Genomic DNA, 22,012 nt, shown 5'->3' on the forward strand with positions numbered 1-22,012 from the left:
TGGAATCTCAAAAGCTTACTTTGTGAATCCCTGCTGAACGCGTTTAAATTTTTTTCTTTTTTTGGCTCCGTAATAATCGGATATAAATACATTCGTAAAGAAAAATTTACTACACTTTTTTGTAAAGATGACTGTTTTAGGATTTAAAGTCTCATATTCACACATATATATGTACATATATGTATACGTAAATATTTGTAAGTGTAGAAAATAATTGAGTAAAGACACAGCTACTTATGGTCTACTGTGCCCTCTTCTATATACACATATGAATGGCCACAAAGGTCCAGCACTCTGAACGATTCCTAGAGTTTGCTGGGCGTGACTATGGTGATGTGATCCCCGTCCACATTGATGGAACCTAGAGCTATACGCCTGCTTTTACAAATTGCTGGAGAATCTAGAATCAGTTATTCAGGAATTTCCTGTTCTATATCGCAAAACCGGCAATCAGTTTGCGCAAGCGACTATGCTCATGCTGGACAAGTACTTCCTGAGCCTGCAGTGCCTTGTATAGAGCGCGACAAGAAGACGGAATTTGTCTCGGAGATGGTTGATCATATCTTTAAACCTTGCAAGGTTATACTCTTCCAATAGTAGCTTGGCGTGGCGCATGCCTGCTGCCAGTGTTGTTCTCTCCCCACTCTCTCCAGTTATTTTTTAGTGTGGTGGCCCCACTGTAGTCCACGGTTCTGGCTTCATTATCTTGGACTCCGCCACAGAGCGGAATAATTCGTCGGCGAGCTCATTTTCGGCTACCCCTTTATGCCCCGGCACCCAGATCCGGTTAACACGGTTGCTAACTTATAGACGGTTCAGTCTTCCTATACACTCCTTCACTAAAAGCGATTTGACCTCATAAGCTGAGATAACTTATGACTATCGCTAAGTATAGCGTTGCGCTGGTTGCGATTGTTGCGGCCGCGCAGTGTCTGCTCCAATGCCTTCCGGTATTTTCAAGCCGTCAGTGTACCACTGGATAATGCAGTCACCAGTAAAAGGTAGAGCGTGGTATTACTCTACTCCGCTTTACTGCCGAGAGTAACTCTAAACTTCTTCTTAAAGTTTACACTCTTCGTAACGCTGTCCCTTGGAAGAAGGGTCAGTGGTGTGTTTTCCTTTAATGCCTTCATTTGTTGAGGCGACATTGTCTTCTCTTTGCCAAAAACTCTCTGCTGGCATGGCCAGCATTGTATGTTTTGCTACATGTTTGATCACTAGATGCAGCGGTGTGAGCTCCACCATGACATCAAGTGCTGCAGTTGGGCAAGTGCGCATTGCCTCTGAAGCGCACACGCAGGTAAGCCTATGCAGCTTCCATAGTTGAAGCCTTACCGATGACAGCGTTGCCTTAGATGCCTAAGTAACCGCACCATAATTGACAATAGGCTTTACGATCATGGTATACAGACCTGTTACCTGGCTTGCAGCTCCAGGATCTACCGGCTAGGCGTCTGCTTATCATGAGTGCCTTGGTGGCTTTGGATAGTGTTAATTCCACGTGCCTATTTCACCGTAAGGCTGAATCTAATATGAGACCTAGGAGTTTGACCTCTTTAGACACCTCCAACTCCCTGCCTCCGAGTGATAGGGGCCTCAAGCCCGGAAGAGATCTTCGCTTTGTAAAATTTTTGTATTTGTATATACATACATATATTGATTGAACATTGGAAGCTGGGAAATGAGATCAGCCAAACAGGGGTTTCAGACGGTGCAGAAAATTTGATAATTCACTAAATTAAATGGCCGTTTTAAACTCCTTGCCAATCAGATAAACGATGTTCGATTTTCTGAAATTTTAGTTGCGAAGTTTTTCCAGACAATGGTGGTCTTTTACGGGAATTTTAGGCCTTCGAAAATGTCTTGAGCCTTAAAGATTTTCCTTTTTCCAGTTAACAAGTTTGTAAAGATCGATCTCTAAGATCGCTTACCTGGGTATCGCTCATCTTCTGCTACTCGTATTGTCTGCAGAATAAAAAGTTACAAGATCTTCGGTGATAACTGTTTGTCGCGAGTAAATGTTTTTGATTGATAGAAATTATTCAAAGAAGGTCGAGAATGCGTTGACGACGAACCACGTTCAGGAAGGCCATCTACATCAACTGATGATCAACACATCAATAAAATGAAGGAATTGGTGCTTGAGAATCGACAATTAATAGTCAAAGATCTTACTGGCATCGTTGGAATATCGGAAGTACCAGTGAAAAACATTTTGAAAGATCATTTGGGCCTAAGAAAAGTAAAAGCACGATTGGTTCCAAAATCACTAAATTTTTCCGAAAAACAGCGCCTCGTTAACTTCTGTGAAATAATGCTCTCCGACTACCAGGATGTCATGAGACGTTGTGTTGACAGTTTTCTTGCGGTGAGTCTTGGATCTATGCTTATGATCCACATACAGACGATCAATCGGCCGAATATCGTGCAAAGCAGTTCAAAAATCAAGTTTATGTTGGCAGTTTTCTTTGATTATCGAGGTGTGTTGCACTCCGAGTTCCTTCCAACCGGCCAAACTGTCAACAAGGAATACTATAAGTAGTTTGGTGTAATGCGTCGTTTGCGCGAAGCTATTGGTAAAAAGAGATCGACAAATTGACAATGCAAAGTCGCATACAGCATTGATTCTTCGTGAGTTCTTCGTCAAATTTTCCATCAATATCTTGCCGCAACCGTCGTATTCATCGATAACGATTTAGATCTGTGTGACTTCTGGATATTCAGCAAACTCAAACGATCTGTGCGGGGAAATCGTTTTGAGTCAATTGAAGATATTAAATGTGAATCGCTACGCGCATTGAAGGCTGTTCCGAAAATTGACTTAACAACTGTTTCGAGGATTGGAAAAATGTTGGCACAAGTATATTGTTGGCAAGGGGGATTACTTTGAGGGTGAACCCTTTGAAGTATAAAGTAAACAATTTTAAAATTATGAACAGAGTAGTACATCTTATCTGTGACATTTTTAAACGTTTCACCTATCTACAGATATGTTTGAATTATCATCTAGTTATATTTTTCTGCAAGACTTAAATTTTAACAATGTATGCTTAAAGCAAAAAGGTGCTAAACTTGGCTTAACGCTATAAATGTGTTAATTTACTAAACGGTAATTTAACAGTTATGCAAATAGTTGAGTGTATAATCACTCCTACTGCCATACATATATGTAGTATACTCGTACACACATCTACAGTTATGTTGGCAGTCAACTAAAACTCGAGTGCACCTTGGGTAAGAAGCAGCTCAAGTCTAAATTGGGCGCGTGTGTGCATCACAGAGTGAGACATCATTCACACTTATGTTCATATATATCTTTATATGGAAGACGCGTATACATTTTTAAATGTTTTTCTAGTAAATTGTCCGCTAAATAAATTGACGCATGTTGTCGAGTATGCCCAGCGGTTAATAGAAACTCTCGAAAGTCAATGGAAATTTGAAGCGTTTTAAGGCGTAAAACTACAAAGAAAACAGTTTGACTATATGTATCAACAACAGACATATCTCACTTGGAAATCTGTTAAATTATCTTGCGGTTTGTCGTTTTCGAGACTTTAATTGTTTTTATGTAATATACAAACATTTATGTATATGTATATGCACGTACATACACATATGAATATACAACATGCATATTAAGCATTTAAGTATATATGCTCATATGTATGTATGTATGTAGGTCTAGCTAAATAAATTATGATATCCAGCAGGTGCGTCATGTGTGATATAATAATCAACGTTTTTATTGAAACTCGAAGGTCACACGAGTCATGTCGTCAAATTCACTTGCCATTAAACGGGGCGTTATATGACAAGTGAAATGACAAAATACATACATATATACTTGTATGTCAAAGAGTACATAGTTCGTATTTACTTTCTGATTAAGCGCAATATGAAAACACTTGTGTTTTTTTTATTGTAAATAATAATAAATCTCGACAACTAGAAATGGAAAACCAAATTCCACTTTAATCGAACGTCAACTCGACTTTTTCGATTTTAGTAATAATATGTCTTCAACTTTAACATTACTATCCGTTTCTTTTATTTTGATCTCCCACACACCCGCCAAGGGAAGGTTTTGTGACTCTTTTTTTCGAATCACTAAAGGTAGACTAATGAGGAAAAAATATTACCAATAAAACACATACATATTTGAACTGAGAAGCTAATTTGTAATATTCACCTTAAGGAGCAAGCATAAATTAGTTTTTCCTTAAGGTAGTAGTCTGGTAACTTGGGTTAAAAAAATCGAAAATTTTTTTTGCTTAATTTGAAAGTACCATGTCTTGAAAATATACTGCGAAAATTTCACACAGAAATTCAAAATATTTCGGGAGTTATAACGAGTTTGCTAGAGCGCCTCGGAGTCCTCTCTCTCGGAGTTGTTGAACTTTAAACGCGTTTTTCTCAAAACATTGTTTTTCTGGCCGGCCCGGGTTCTAACTTTTTTTCTACTGAACCGATTGCTTTAAAATTTTAACAGGCTGTTAAAATACCTATAGTACTCGTCGGTACGAGACTTTTTTTCACCCCTAACTTTTTATTTTACAACCCTTTCTTTGCTAAAATAAAAGGACCTTTTTTTCAAAGTCCGCCATTTTGTTATTTACCTTTGAAATTTAACTTCATTAGTTCCGACCAGAATGACATGTCTATAGATTAACAATAATCAAGAATATTTGATTTCAGATATCATCAAGAGCCAAAATCACCCGGGCCACCCACGTTCATTTTTTTTGAGGTTGTCAAGGCTGTTTTCTCAGTGTTTGGTTAACAACCAATTGTCAGTTAAGCTCTGGTTAACTTAACCAAGACTCATTTTTTCGACAAAGAACTTTTTTTTTACTAGAACATAATGGACAGGTGGCTGCTAACCAGATATTAAGAAAACGACTATTAGAGAGTTATTGATTATCGAGAAATTTAATTAAGTGCATTTGAAGAAAAACGTTAACCAGAAGTTTAATCATTGGTTAAAGTTACGAGTTAAAGCACCGTAAATGTTGACAAGCTGAAGATATCTTACTTGGATCATAAGTTTTCCAGACAAGTTCAGTTCAATTAAGTACATTTCGTGAAAAAATTAACCAGTAGTTTAACTGTCGGTTAAATTTTAAGAGGTGAGAAAAGGAAAATGTTGTTAAAAAGCTTTTAAATCTTAACAAACGGAAGAAAGCATACTTGGAACATACTAGCTTTACACACAAGTTCAATTCAATTAAGTAAATTTCGTAAAACAAATTAACCAGAACTTTAACTGTTGGTTAAATTGAGAAAAGGTACATGTTTATAAACGGAAGAATACACATTTTCTAAAAAAGTTCAATTTAACTAAGAGCATTTCACGAAGTTCAAATCAAACATTGACAAAGTTCAATTCAATTAAGTGAATTTCGCGAAAAAAGTTAATCAGAACTTTAACTGTTGGTTGAGTTGAGAAAACGTACATGTTTATAAACGGAAGAATAAAAGAAAAGTTCAATTTAACTAAGTACATTTCACGTAGTTCAAATCAGTACATTTCTCAAAAAAAGTTAACCAGAAGTTAAAGTGCTGGTTAAATTTTAGATGTGAGAAAACATAAATTTTTTTAAGTGGTGTTTAAATCTCTACAATAAGAGGATCATAAGCTTCACTTCAATTTAATTAAACACATTTCAGGAAAGAAGTTAACCATAAGTTTAACTGCCAGTTAAGTTGAGAAAACATAAATGTTTTTACAGCAAATTTGGGTTTTACGTTTTGCGAACAAATTCAGTTTAATTAAGTGCATTTCCCAAAAAAAGTTAACCAAAAGTTTAACTGCTGGTTAAGTTGAGAAAGCAGACATGTTTTTAACGAGCCTTTAAATATTGACAACAACAGAAAATTCGACATTCAAATTACATATCTTTACGAAATATATAACACAACTTTTTGGTAAACTTTTTCAGTCAAATTTTTAAGAAATTGGGAATGGAATTTGAAAAATCTTCATCAAATGAAGTTAGGTAAATACTTATGTACATACTATACATATACTAGTACATATACCATAGGCAGAAAATGATACAACGGAGAATTTAATGACCATTTCTTTGAAAGATGTAGTCAAAAATTATAAAGCGATTCACAAAGTAGCGTGACTGAATGGATAAAAAATCCACCGAACTATATTTTTGTTATTATAATTTCAGAGACAGATTTTGATTAGTTTTTTTAACAAATCACTATCTAATTAAAAGAGACTGGTAAATTATTTAAAGCAATAAACTTGAATTGGCGGCGCATCACTACATTCTACTGACCTTTCGCTTTTTTTCGTGAGCAAAAACCACACTACGCTATACCAGTTATTATGAGTGAGCGTTCCTGCTGATTTCTAATGCCATTTATATTTAATTTGAAGACAACAAATTGGCGCTGTGAAAAATAAAGAGTCGACAGTTCGCGAATTCGCGTGTGCCACCGTTAATGGACCGGCTAAGCCGGTATGAATGCATACATAGATACCAAAAATATAAAACATAAATACATACATACATACATATATATACACATATACACATGTGCAAGCATAAATGTGTTGAATTAATATTTTTGCACTTTTTCATTTTTTTTTTGTTTATTTATCTCCTATTAATTATTTTAACTGTTGATTTTTAGCTTTTTTCTATTTTTTTAACTGCTTGGTTGCATTGGCATTAACCGCCGATTTACAGTTAGCGTGAAAACGCTAGTTTTATTATTGCTATTGTTATTAGAAAATCGTTACTGTGGATATTGTAGTAAAGTAGATGTGGATATATTTTTAGAAATTTGGCAGACCCGTGATAATGCTTTACTATTAAAGCTTTAGTCTGTGGTTCGAAACCCAGTAGTTCAATGAAACCCGCTTAAGTTATTTAATAGATTTTATTTTTCAACAACTTTTTTTGATGAAAAAAAAAATTAATAAAAAATCATGTGCTTTATTTTATGCAGTTTTAAGACATACATACACACTTGCGCCCCAATTTCGACATAAACTCGGCCTAACAACTGCCGTGAATGCAAGCGCCATATTGTTATTGAGAGCATTGTTAGTTCAATAACAGTGTATATAATTGTACATAACATATATTTAATTGCACTTACATTTACATATACATATATTTGTGTATATAAAATTTCCAACGTCAAGTTCAATGTAAACGAGCAGCCGTGTGGAACAATTGCCCGTTAGACAGGTGGCACGATGAAAATTATATCTTTGGACAGAAATGCAAACATTTATACAGTACTTATGTATGTATGTATGTGCCCGCAAAACGGCATAGGCGGCGTTATAACTGTTGTTGAGGGAGACTAAAGTTTCCTATAGATCTTTAAAGGTATATTTTAGGAGTACTAGATTACTTTAGGGTGTTATTTCTCAGAGATATTAAAATTTTATATAAAAAAAACATAGCAAAAATACTCAAATGGCCAATATTTAGATTCAGTAATTCGAAAATCGTATAGCTTTTCGTATTTGAATAAAGTAACTATACTTTAAGAGGACCATTCCCACGACAGCAGGGTCTAAGTAACCGGAATGGACCCGGATTTTTATCCGGCTAAGGACTGTCAACTCGGCACCATACCTCGAATTTACTTCAGGAATGTTTTCTGCCGCTACAACAACAACAGAGTGATCCAATTTCACTTCACTTTTCCTAGCATAGCCGGCCTCTTGTTAATAATGCGCCGAATGTTGGTTTTCAATCGGTCAGTCGTAATTGGCTTATTAGTATAAACAATTTTAATGACGTGCGTAAAAAGGTGACGTATTGATGGAACCACTTTTTTTGAAATGATTCGATCAAAAAAATTTATATCAAAAACATTTAAGGTCTGGTTAGCATTTATATGTGGGAGGGTGTCTTTTTAGTAGATACCAGAATCTCCTTCCGAATTACAGACCACTGCAGTGTCTTCTAAGAGGAAATCGCAGGAATTAAAGAAAGGCTTCTGACGTAGACTCCGCTTATAACCATAAATATATCCATATATACAGGTAACAAAGCGGATTTAAAATTCTCTAGGATTTCAAAATCAAAATAAAAGATAGATTGCGGGACATAGCGATATCCCAGTGAAGCAGTTGAACTAGTCAGCGCAGGCACCACCCTACAATTAGACCCAGAAAAAGACGGGATTGGTATGACTCTGGTTACTTGTAGATATTTAATCGGCAAGCATATTATATATGTATATCGGGTGATCCAAGTAGCAGTACTTTTTTCAATAACATTTTTTTGACAGATCACGCTTGATCGTGTCAAGCTGTCATATTATTTTTGTTCAGTATTATTTGGCATTTAATCATGGAAAGACTTACGGCTGAAAAACGTTTACAAAGCGTTCAACTTTATTACGAAAATTAACGTCTGTAAAGAATGTGCTCCGTGCGTATTGCATTATTTTCATTCGAATAGACCACGTCCTGCATGCAGTAAAGCCCATTTAGTAGCCGTAGCAGAGAATGCACACGAAGACCGTGGAGAGTCAATTCAGAGCCGTTCGCAGTAACTCGGACTGACGTATGGAATGACTTGGCGCGCGTACAAAGTACAGCTTTTGCAGGAACTAGAGCCTCTCGACCCTCCCAAGCGATATAGCTCTATGGGCTCTTGAAACTTTTCAGGAAGATCCGACGTTTTCGAGAAAAATTTTGTTCAGCGAAGAGACCCATTTCTAGCTCAATGAGTATATAAATAAGTAAAATTGCCCTATTTGGAACGAAGAACTGCCTGAAAATATTCAATAGTTGCCATTTTATCCAAAAAACAACGGTTTGGTGTGGTTTGCGGGCCGATGGAACGTAATCGTCAATGACGACCGTTATCGCGCCATGATAACCGACTATTTGATGCCTGAAATTGAAGTTCGTGATCTCGGCGGCCTCTATTCCCACACATCGCATTAATCAATCAATTTATTGAGAGAACACTTCGGTGAGCAGATATATTCACATTTTGGGTCGATCGATAAAGTCTAAAGTCTATGCGGACAATCCCCCTTCGATTTAAACCTTGGAGCAAAAGCTCACGCGTGTCATTCGCCAATTACGCGTCGAAATGCTCGAACAATTCATCGAAAAGTGGACTCAACGGATGTACTATCTGAGACGTAGCCGCAGCCAACATTTGAAAGAGATAATCTTCAGAAAATAAATGCCAAAGAATATTCTTTGAATGATAATAAATATTCTCCATTAAATTTGAAGTTTCTGTGTTTTTTCTTTAAAAACGTAGGGAACCTCGAAATGGAGTCTCTGTAGTGCTGTGTCTCGATGGTGTCAACATGGAGGCAAAGGTGTCATGAATGGAATATGGGCCGCACATGGCGACTGTTAAAATTCAAAGGGAATGATATAAGAATTCTAGTAAGAGTGTTATTAAGTCACTGTCTAATTTGCAAAGATGCCAACAACTATTGTAGAAGCTGTCTGGAGGTATAAGGATAATCTATGCCAATGTAAGACTTTGTGTAGGAAAATAATATCAACTATTTGTTGAGGATTTTTTGACGATGTCTCGAAGTTGGCACATATAAAACTTTTTTCTTTTTAAAGGGATTTAAGTCCTCTTTTTCGTTCCATGGAACTACGTACGTATAATACAATATGTGTAATCTAGAGCAGGCAGCATTAATGTTGTGTCTTCATTAAAAAAAACTGTTGTCATCTTGCCTACCCTGTTTCAACAAATAGCGAGACTTCCTCTCGGAAGTCGGGTTACGTAAGGGAAACGGACTCGATTTTTTAACCAGACAAGAACAGCCAACTCGGCAGAATTCCACCAAATTATTAGTCTCATGTTTTCTGCATATTAAATTTTTCGAAAAACTGATATTTGTAAATATTTCTTGGTTAGGGAGGGGGTAGCATGACCCCAAATATAAAAATGTTTAAAAATTTTCCACCGGAATTGCATCTAGTTATAGATATGCATACTGACACATACAAACTAAGCAAAGTGCATGCCTATCTAACAATTGTATGTCTGTAAATATATACATAAGTATGTGTGTATGTAATCCCACAATGAAAAGCTGTTATTACAGGTTGCTATGAATCGAGTCGATGGCAATGACAATGTTGACGCTACCTTGGCATTGGCGCTTTGTGTAACGCGGCGATAGAAACGCCGTTGCTTTATTATGAGTACCAATCTGTGTGTTTGTTTATTTGTATCTAGTATATATGTAGGTGTGTGTATTTATATTTATAGCATTTGTTGCCATTGCATTCTTCTCAAGTAATTTAGGTCTATTTAGCACAAAAAAGCGATAAGTCGATTCGAGTTCAATGATAAAATCAGCAACATCACAACAAAAGCAACAACAACCGCGCGTCAAATCCAGTCTGACAACTCTATTCGGCGGCAATTCAAATGCACAAGCAAAATTAAACTCAAAAGCCACTTAAATTCAAATCGTATGCCATACAAACTGTATGCCATGCCGTGAGTGATATCATTATTTTGAATGCATAAGGCTGAAGACGCATGCCGATTATATACATATGCGTGGACAACGTGGACACCGCTTAACGGTTCAACATGTTATCTGCTGTTGCCTAAACCTTTTCGTTCCGCTTTATTTAGCATAATTAAAGTGGTGAATAGCTGCGTATGCGAGATGCAAACATATTCAAAATGCGATAGTCAAATTAACTGCTATTCGTTGCGAGCGCTTTGCACTCGTGCATAATCGGAATACATATAAAAATATGTACTAGTTGTTATTTTATTGTTGTAAGTGGTTCAATATTTGCATTTCAATGGCTTATTGATGAACAGCGTCGTAGAAACCGGCAATGCGAAGGTGCATATTAAACGATTTACATATATAAATATTGTATATATGATAATGTATATACATATGTTTATGTAAATCGCGTCTGTGTAGCATTATAACACCAGTTTTTGCCTAATTTGCATTTTTCATGCAATTTTTCGTTAAGAAAATATATAAAAACAATATACGAGCGATAGCATTAACCTCTCCAACGTACGATTTCTTGCTCTATATGTTTAAGAATGCGTCGCACAGTTAAGACAGTTAAGGCCGCCAGCTGTGCAAGGCTCTTCGTACGCCGGGTACACGTCGAAAGCTGCGCTTTTTTTGGGTCAAACGTGATGCTTAAAGACGTCTGCGGCGCTGCCCTCTTGACCTTATGCCTTTTTAATTCTATTAATATGTGCCGAGATTTATGAATTATTAATCAGTTGACAGAAGATGCAGCATTAATGTATGCAAATTTAGGGTCAACACTCGCCTACGTTTGTTGCTTATTAAATTAGTTGAAGTTATTGATGAAGAATGCAAATAAATACCATAAAGAAGTTCCAGTTCAAGCGCAACGACATTGGTTATTAGTTAATTGCATATTGTAGTTATTGTTATGCATTAAATTATTATTTAAATTAATAAAGTGGCGTCTACGCTTTGTTTAACGCCTTGTCGCGCTTGTCATGTGATCTAATTAACATTATCTAACGAATGCTGGTTAATAGTTGCAGTCTTTACAGGCTTTAGAGCTTTGAATGCGAGACTTTTTTATGTGAGAAAATGTAATTGGTGGCTTAATATTGCTCGTCGAGGGTCTTCTGCTATGAAACAAAGCGGTTTTGTTATTTTAAAATTGTCTGCAGTCGTTATACGCACCCATAATCAGATTAAATGACTGTTAATATGAAGTGTGGACCTCGAAACTCAGTTATTTATATGTTTATTGACCCACATATTTGACCCCAAACTAAAGTGAACAAATTAAAACTAAACTGAAATTGAATTTGAAATTAAAACTAAATTGTAATTAATTTTTAAAAATTATTTTTGTTTTTTGAGGTTATGGAATTTTCGTATATTCTTTTCTCTGGTAAATGAATGACTAACCATTTTAGGGATTGCACACTCATTCCATATGTTTTCTGTTTCTCGCTTTCCTGTTCTCAGACTTGAGAAATTTCTTCGAAAGTTGCAAATTTTAGTCGATCACGTGATAGCAACAAACTGTGTTTTTAGGTATCTTGAGATAACTTCAAATTTGTCTCGGTGAAGAACTTAAATGTACTTTTCATACAATATTAGCGCACTAACATTTCAAACAAGTTAAAACGCCGAAATTTTTGAAAACCACAAATTTTGAAATAAATTTAAATATATGTCCGCTAGGTGGCGCTCAGATCGAAATTTTAAGAAAATTACATTTTTGCCAAATATAACAATGCTACTGCCGTTTGGAGTAAACAAATTGATAACAGAGCTATTTAAGCCTACAGCTAGCTTCTAATACATTAGCAAACAAATCTAGAGTTGACATCTACGTGGACAGCCAAGCAGCAATCAAGGGTTTAACCTCGTTTCGCATATCACCCAGAAATATCTTGGCAGGCGGGGCAGCCAGACATAAACGTCTTAACTTGCATCGAGGGTAATGTGATAGTGGACAAGTTTGCCAAGAGTGGTGTACAGCAGACGCCCGAAGATGTGATAAATAGATAAACATTGGGACATCCATGCATTTTCAATACGACGATTTGGATAGGAGCATGGCAAGGAAACCCAAAATGCGATGGAACGATCTATCTGGATACAAAACTGCAAAAGTCATGTGTAAAACGGTAGATCGATAGTATATAAAATTCCTACTGGCACTCGATAGAAGGGACTGTAGGAATATGATGGGAATACTCACTCGTTACTGTCTGGTGGTGGCACATGCTTGCAGAATGGTGCTGACAAATCGAGAAAATTGCGGAAAATGTCAATAGCGAGACAGCAGAGAAACAACAGAACATCTCTTGTAAACTTATTCCGTATTGACGAGGCTACTCATTAAGCATTTGGGGGTCCCACAGCATGAGACGCTGGAAGATGTATCGATAGTGAGGCCACAGAGTCTATTGAAATTCTCGTCGAGCGCAGGCATCCTAAATAATGACTTCTCCTCATTGACCTCGTAACTGAACTCCATCTGATATCACAGAGAACCAATACTGGTCTATGCTTGGCTCTACTTGATTAAGCTTACCTAATCGAACCTACTTAATCACCAAAAGATTTTTAATAAAGAAAAAATATCACCGCTCGTTGAAAATGTTGCAGAATACCAGTTTTTGAGTGACACAAAGTATTCAAAGGGGGTCGTAAAATCATCGAAAACTTGCGAGTTGTTCATTCACCTCTGTTAAGGACGATAAAATCAAAAAAGTGAAGTTAAAGAAGTGCTTGAAAATTGTCGTATTGACATCAAAGAGATAGTTTGAGATCTTCCTCAACAACTCTTATGAATCAACAAAATATGTACATTTTGGTTCATGTTTTGGGTATGATTCATATCAATGCTAGACTCGTACTCAAATATCTGAATCTTTTGTATGAATTTGTTAAATTTTCATTAAGAACAAAAGCGACGTCAAAAAGGGATGACCGAAGAGATGATTGACAATATAGCTGAGGACCCTTCATTCATCAAACACATCATTAATGGCGACGAGACGTGCGTTTGTGAATATGACGTCGAAATTGTCCAAAAATCTATCGAATGCCGTTCCAAAAATGAGCCAAAAAGTAGACTATTTTGAAGGCGATATCAAATATTTGTATTAAAATACGTGAAATAGTTTGTTTTTTGATCGTCCGTGTAAAATTTGATCAGATAATTAAAAAATCCGTCATTCGTATAATGAAATAAAATAATTTATAAAATCAACTCATTGATTGATCATTACTAAATACCTTTGTCTTTATATTAAATTATATTAAGAACATAATTTTTTGAAAACAGTTACCTTTCACAAATATTTTAGGGTATTTAAAAAATATAAAAAAATTTGGGCACAATTTTGATTAAAAAAATCTTATTATTTTATGAATTTAAAATTGTATTTAATATTTTATGTCCATGTGTTTAAAAAAAGTAGTTTTAAAATTAGTTATTATATACATATTTATAATTCTTTTTAATTTTAAAAAAGAAACTTGAACTATATTAAAAAAAATTATTTATTTATTAATATTTATTAAAGATATTATTTTTTCATTTTTATTAAAAATTTAAATTTTTTTTTTGATATTTATATAATGAAATATAAATAAATAAATATTTAAAAAAATATAATAATTACTTTTATATTAATAGTTATAAAAGATATTATTTTTTTAATTATTATTAAAAACTTTTTTTTTATTTTTTTTTTAATATATCTTTTTAATCTCAAAAAAGAAACTCGAACTATATTAAACAAAATGTGTTTTTATTATTAATAGGTATTAAAGATATTATTTTCTAATTTTTATTAAAAACTTAAATTTATTTTAATAATTATTTTTTTTTTTAATTTTAGTACAATTAATATTTATAGAATGAAATATAAAAAAAAAAAATATATATTTAAAAAGAATTGTTTTTAATATTAATAAATATTAAAGATATTATTTTTTTGTTAATTTTTATTAAAAATGTAAATTTATTTAATCATTTTTTTTAAACTAATTTCGATATTTTAGAATGAAATAAAAAAAAGTATATTTTTTTTAATTTTGATTAAAGAACTGAATTTATTTTAATAATTTTTTTTTTTAAATTTTAATAAAGTTGTAAATTTATTTGGATATTTTTAATAATGAAATGTAAAAACAAATATTTTTTTTAAAGAAAATTAACAATTTCAATTGTATTTTTTTAAATAATGTTATAAATGTTATTTTTACATACATTTGTTCGTATTATAGCTCAATTTATTATCATAATATCCAAGAGAGTCATATTTTGTTAAATAAATCTTTAGCGAGATTACTAAAACAAACTTTCATCTCAGTAAATAGCCAGTTCTAAATATTACTGTCTATCTGTCTTTATAAACAATATAATTTGTATAATATATACATATACATACATATATATATTTTTTAGTGTATATCAAAAGAAATTACTTTTCCCAAATATTTTCGGACAATATAAAAATATTTTTGGCCACAATTTTGTTTATAAATAAAATCAAATAATTTTTTGAATTTAAGATCTTATTAAAAGTTTCAAAAATATTAAAATTAATTGTTTTTATATTGGTGCAAAATATATACATTTTTTTAAATTAAAAAAGAAACTTGAACATTATTTAAATAATTTATTTATAAATTTTTTTTAATTTAAACATTTATTAGAGTTATAAATTGTGTTTTTTTGTTTATTTTTTGGTAAAGATTTAAAATAATTTAATATTAATATTTTATTAATTTTTAATGCAATTGTAGTTTTGTTTTATTTTATTATTAAAATATAAAAAAAATATTTTTTAATAAAAAACGTAAATTTTTATATTTTTTTCATAATTTTATAGATGGTATTTTTTATGTCGGTATTATAGCACAATTTTATAACATCAGAGTCATTAATTTCAAATAATTACGGTATTTTTACTTGAGAGAATTCATTGTAACTAATTTTATACAAAATAAAAATTCTTTTAAACTCATAACTTAATTTTATTCCAAAAATAAATTTTCAAAAAAACTAATCTCTTTATTTAAGTGGCCTCAACTAATATTTAAATGAAAAATAAGACAAGTCTTTAACCGAATTCAGCTGAAGCTCTTCAACAGCAGCCACAGCGCAGTTATCACAAACGAAAATCGAAAAAAAATAATAATAAAACAAAATAAATTCATTTAAACACGTAACACTAAAACCAGTTGCCGATAAAAATTTCTGTATAAAAACAAAAACTTGTTAAAAACAATAAATAACTAAGTAACACACATACACATACACATACATGCAAAAGCATGTGACTGTATGTGTGTGTGTGCAAGTCAACTCATCCTGCTTGAATGTGAATTAAAGTAAAGTACATCAAAAACAACGCACAAAAACAACAACTTAATTACAATATTTGCGTCAGCCAAAGTGATGGCGGCTATGCATGGCATGTTGTTGTTGCGCATATTTATTTATTACTACACCTCACATGTGTGTGTATATTTGTTGAGGCAAAGTAAAATTATGCTGCATTTTTCATTTTCATCATTGTTGTTATTGTTGCTATTGTATTGTTGGCTTACCTTTTCGTTGCGCGTTAAAAATTCCCAAATCGGTATCGCCGAGCCGCAACACATTTGCATGGAAACGCTTAAGATGAGGCATGTTGCAATTACTTTCGCTGCAGCGCGCTTGTTGTTGTTGTTGTTGTTAAGGTTCGCCATTGTTGTTGTCACGTCGCTATGCTGCTTGCCTTTAAGTGTGTGTGTGTAGGTATTTTTATTTTTTAATTTATTTTCGTGTTTTTTCGCGTTGGTTGCCAATAAATAATGTCAAAAAGCGCAACTTTCAAAAAAAGGGCGTTTCAAAAAAAAAAATCACTTGAGTTGTATAACACCGAAAAGCAGATGCGACAAAGCGCTGTTTTGATTGCTTTATGTTTTTACTTTTATTTTTTTTTTCTTTAATTTATTTTTGTTTTTAAATTTATTTTTATTTTTCAAATTTATTTTTAAATTTTTAAATTTTATTTTCTTTAATTTAATTTTATTTTCTAAATTTTATTTATTTTTTATTATTTTTTTTTTCAATAAATTTTTGTTTTTTTTTTGAATTTCAAATTTTTTTTCCAATTCAATTTTATTATTTTCCGCTTTGCGCCCGCATTCGCACAATTTCACTGCAATGCGCGCTTGACTTTCTTTTTCAGCGGCCTGTGCGCGCTCGTTCGTACGCTCGATTTGCTGCGCTGCGCTGGTGTTTGCTGGCGCTTCGCCACTCCGCTTAGCTGCTTGCACAATCGCTTGAAGCGTTATATCCGGCGCGCATCTAATATGTACACCTTTGTGGATGAGACGTCGGCGTACACGCGTTCAGCGGCGTGAGTTCAACGTATAACGATTGAAATGCGCAAGGTTTGACCTCTGCGCACGACTGGACCGACTGTTGATTGGCCTCTCTAAGCGCCCAGTTCCGTCTTGCGAAACACTTTCTACGGTTTTCTTTTCTTTTCGCTTGATTTTGCTCAGCTTCACTCCTCCCCAACGCGACGACTGCAAATCGATTTCGACGCTTTTAACTGTGGTGAAGAAGACTCAGCGAAGACGCTTTGTGGACGCTTGTAGACACGATAGACAAGTTGTGTAGGAAATTGTGTGAAGAAAAAAACGCACAAAACGTTCCAAAAATAACAAGAAAGTGACGTAAATATGCTGAAACTGTGCGTTGTCGTTAGGTAAGTCGTCGCTGCTTTGTGTCGTTTAACGGTTTCGCTATTTCAGATATTTCAAAAGTGTTCAAGCAAATTTGTATTGATTTTGTTTTCAAAGTTGTTTTTGTAATTTACACTTTTTTCGCACCAAAATCGTCGAATTAAACTTTGCGCTTTACAAGTTTGGATATATACACACACACAAACATATGCCGTGTGCGCTTCCGTTATGAGTTTGATCAAAGTCGCTTTTCCGTTTCAATAAATTTACTTTCCACCACTTTTCTATGCAACAAACATGCAATATTTGTTAACTACAGTTTTTTTCATTAAAAAAAACACAAAAATTATTTTTTGCTTTTCTGGGGGCGTCAAGTACACAGCACTTTCTGCTTCGACACGTCTGTAGACTCGTTTTGAAATGCGGTCTCTCGCGCCGCAACGCAGGCATTTATACTTTAAGCGCTGTCGCTGACGTTTGGTAAGCTCAACGTGTGAGGCGCATGTGAAAGAGCAGCTGGCAAGAGAACACACTTGGTGGAAACTCGTCGCAAGCACGGCTGGCGCACAAACAACGAAACAGACTACTAGTAGCTTCCAAAATCACACAGTCAGACAGAGTAGTTGTCAGTTAAAACACACATGTATGTGTGCGTGTGTGTAAATATGTGTGCAGTTTGGTATGCGGAGAACATCATCGGCTCGCTAGTTCCCGATCTAGTGAGTCAGCAGTCGCCAGTAGGCGCTCATCACTTGCCATTACGAGAGAGCAACTAAGCCGGGCATAGTTGTTAGTTGGCATGAGTGGCTGGTGGCGCTGCAGTAAGACTAAAAACAAAAACGGGGAGTGGGCAAAGGCAGCAAGTTGCGCTCATCCACTTTGGCTGGAATGCCTGTTGCTGTTTACTCGCTGCAATTGTTCCCGCTGCGTTGGGCGTTGCATGGTGGCGGCGGGTTGGTGGCGCATGTTGCAACGCGGCATGCTAGACGAAAAAGTCGTTCAACTTCACCGAGACCTTAGTCACATTTTTATACTTGTTGAGTGACGTTGCAGTTTGTTGTTGTTGTTTTTGTTGTTGCATTTCAATAGCAACGAGTAAACGTTGACATTCTAGGTGACTGCATTGACGGCGGCGACGCGATGATCGATGCGCGGCTTCGACATGCAAAAAATTAATTAATAAAAATTTGAAATCGAATTGAAGAACACAATGTTATGCAAATTAATAAATGTTTTTTGGCGTAAAAAAACCCAATTTTCTCTCATTAACATAACAAAGGCAGGTATTAAAAAAGGCTTATAAAGTAAGAAGTGCAATACGAAAAAAAATAAAAAAAGGCAAATTGCAAATAAAACAGTAAGAAAAAATTGAAAATGAAACAAAAAAAGAAAATAATAATAAAACAAAAATGCAAAAACGTAAAATATGTAATTTTTAATAAGAATCAAAAAAGGTGAAATAAAGTAAATTTACATCGAAATTAAAAAAAAAAAACTAAAAATCATAAAAAAAGTAAGGAAGTGCTAAGTTCGAGTATAACCGAAAATGTCATACTCTTGTAACAACTAGGATTAAGCCAGGGAAGTACTTTTAAGTACATAAGACCTGTTAGTTATGTGGTATAAGGCGAGATTTCACCTGATTTTATTAATTCTAAGCACAAATATGCACCGCTTTAAGAAAAGTATGCTCTCTCGGAGATTTCAGGTCCTTCCCTACCTGGTGTTTCCAACGAAGTGGAGGTCTTCCTCTACCTCTGCTTCCGCCGACGGATACTACGTCGAATACTTTCAGAGCTGGAGTGTTTTCGTCCAATCGGACGACATGACCTACTATGTGCAAAAAATTGTAAGACTTTGTTTATAATTTTAAAATTCTTAATTTATTCTTCAAAATCTATGTCGTTCCGCTCAAAGTAGTCCCCCTTGTCCCCAATACATTTGCGCCAACGTTTTTTCCAATCCCCGAAACAGTTATTAAAGTCAATTTTCGGAATACTCTTCAATGCACGTTGTGATTCACGTTAATGTCTTCAATTGACTTAAAACGGTTTCCTGGGAGCAGTCGTTTGAGTTTGTTGAATAGCCAGAAGTCACATGAAGCTAAATCAGGCGAATATGGTGGTTGTGGCACGATGTTGGTACAAATTTTAGCGAAGAACTCACGAAGAATCAATGCAATATGCGACGGTGCATTATCGTGGTGCAAAAACTAAGTGGTGTCGGTCGTACTTCCCGCCTCTTTTTACGAATGACTTCGCGCAAACGGCGCATAACGGTAAAATAGTATTCCTTGTTGACAGTTTGGTCGGTCGGAAGCAATTCGGAGAGCGCCAAGCCTCGATAATCAATGAAAACTGTCAACATTCGGTTTACCTTTGCCATGATATTCGGCCGATTGATCGTCTGTCTCCGGGTCTTAAGCATAGATCCTAAACTCATCGCCAGTCATAATATGTTTCATGACATCTTGGTAGTTGAAAAACATTGCTTCACAGACGTGATTTTGGAACCAATCGTGTTTTCATTTTTCTTAGGCCCAAATGATTTTTACTGATCCTTCCGATATTACAACGAAGCCATCAAGATCGACTTAATCGTCAATTCTCTTTTCTTTATTTTATTGACGCGTTGATCACCAGTTGATGTTGATGATCATTTTATATACTTCAGAAAGACAAGCGTATACTAAACACTGATGATTATTTTGATATGACAGTTGACACAGATGTCACTGAAAGTCATACCAACCTAGAAAAAAATATTTCGATCAATGGGTTTTCACGCGAAATTTAAATTAAAAAGTCTTACTATTCTTTGCTACAGTAGTATGTGGTATAGAGCCACCTGAAAGTTCGAAAATTTTTATATTAGTTATTATGGGGGCTAAGGGAAGTATTAACTTTATTCAACCCATTTGTAGCACACAGACATACTACTATCAGGAAACGATTCTCTCTGAATTTAAATTATAAATCTGACACATTTATTTTCTGTAAAAGTCAACTATGGATACAGGGTAAAAATATTCGGTACCTAGGGGCTTGAAAAGTTTTTGTTGGATTTGGACAGTTTTTGGTCATAATGTGGCAAACTCTAAAGGCAAAGAGATGGAATTTAAAATTGTTTCATATGGGAAATAGGCGTGACTGCGTCCGATTTCCCCCTTGTTCACACTGGAACATAAATATGTCAGAGAAGTGCCAAATTTGGTTCAAACTGGTCGTTCAGACCGATTGAGCGGTGTTATCATGTGATTTCATCCATTTTCCCTCTTTCGGTAAGAGTTCTTGTAATCTTTGCGTTAGGCGAATTTGGTTGTTGTACAGGGTTTCTTCGGAAGGTAATATGACTAAGTCGATTTATAAAAATTATAGAACCAATCGTTACAATTCTTTAGAAACTTTCAAAATAGGCTTCTTATGCGTCGATGCAGCGCAGCTAGCGCGATTTCCAAGCATTGAAAGCGTCTCGGAAGGCATACTCCTGAATAGCCTTGAAAGCCGAGGTGCATGCTGCTTGGATCCCCTCCGGAGTCCATGACTCTTCATCTGTGATTACGTTATTCAAAAATTGGGGGTCGTGTTCACACATGTTCAAATTTTCTGGGCTCTCTCCCACTCGCAGTAATTCAATTGGTCGTCTGTGAGCACATTTGGGACCATCGTCGCGCACACCTTGCGCATGTTCAAGTGCTCCGTCACAATGTCATGAACCACAGATTTTGATAAATTAAATTAAATACACATGAGTCACATTGTCGATGTTTGTCGAAGTCGCAGGTCTCCCAGCACGGTCTTCGTCAGCGAACTCTTTCCGGCCCTTCAAAAAGGAAACACGGACAAACTCTATAGCTTTAGTGGTTTAGGAGTTATGTACATTTCTAAGAAATCCCGACCACCGACTTTGAGAACGATCTTCTGAGAAAACCCGATAAAAGATTGAGGTACCCGTCTAGCCTAACGGCGCGCTCTCCCAAAGGTTCTATTCCTCACTTTTATTGCGATTGCCTTGAAACTGTGGGAAAACATTCTATTCATATAAAAAATTGCATTAAATAAAATAACAAATATTTTTTACAATTTCAAAACCCTTGCATTGCCTTAACTTCGGTAGCACCCCTCACAAATAAAAAAGTTTCCATACAAGAACTTGATTTGGATTTTTCATTTACAATGGCAGTTATAGGGACCCGATTTAAAGAATTTGTTCGGAAATTACAGCCTTGGCCAAAAATCTATACCAAATTTCTTGAAGATACATTGTGACAAAAAAGTACCTGGAAATTGTAAACAAAACAGAAAATATTTAATCATTCATCAATATTTATTTTGTCGCCTCCACATGTAATACATTTATGCCAACGATTTTACCACAGCACTTCGATGAAGTGATGAATTTTTGAGCCGCCTTTGTTTTGGCTCGTTTTTCCCCTTCATTCCAATGATTGTTGACTTGTTTGCATGTCAAACTCATAAACCAATATTTTATCGATAGTTACAATGCTCTCAATGAATGTGAGATCGGAATTCGCTCGATCAAGCATATTCAAAGAGACCTGTTTACCGTACTCTTTTAGAAAAAAAAGAGCTTTATCGGACGAGTCGAGCAACAACGAGTTTCATACCCAAAATACTACTAAAATCATTCGAATAGACTCATGAGAGATGTCGAGCTCTCTTGCCATCTCTCTAAAGTTTGTCCATAACGGGGAATTTGATCAAGATTTTCGGGTGCGTTTTTGTCCCAATGTATATCATCAAATAAAAAAGTTTTCATACAACCACTCAAATCCGATCGT

The 22,012-nt window shown here is 34.8% G+C and overlaps 1 protein-coding gene across 1 annotated transcript in view; it reads right to left on the reverse strand.

Moving 5' to 3' along the window:
- Positions 1 to 17,681, reverse strand: part of LOC126755357 (rhythmically expressed gene 5 protein) — a 35,948-nt gene extending 18,267 nt beyond the window's left edge. The window contains exon 1 of the mRNA XM_050467868.1: positions 16,084 to 17,681. Coding sequence (XP_050323825.1) covers positions 16,084 to 16,224 — 141 coding nt within the window. The 5' untranslated portion in view covers positions 16,225 to 17,681. The remainder of the gene's footprint in view (positions 1 to 16,083) is intronic.
- Between the last annotated feature and the right edge of the window lie 4,331 nt (positions 17,682 to 22,012).

This window comes from Bactrocera neohumeralis, chromosome 4 (assembly GCF_024586455.1).
Source record: "Bactrocera neohumeralis isolate Rockhampton chromosome 4, APGP_CSIRO_Bneo_wtdbg2-racon-allhic-juicebox.fasta_v2, whole genome shotgun sequence".
Lineage (NCBI taxonomy): Eukaryota > Metazoa > Arthropoda > Insecta > Diptera > Tephritidae > Bactrocera > Bactrocera neohumeralis.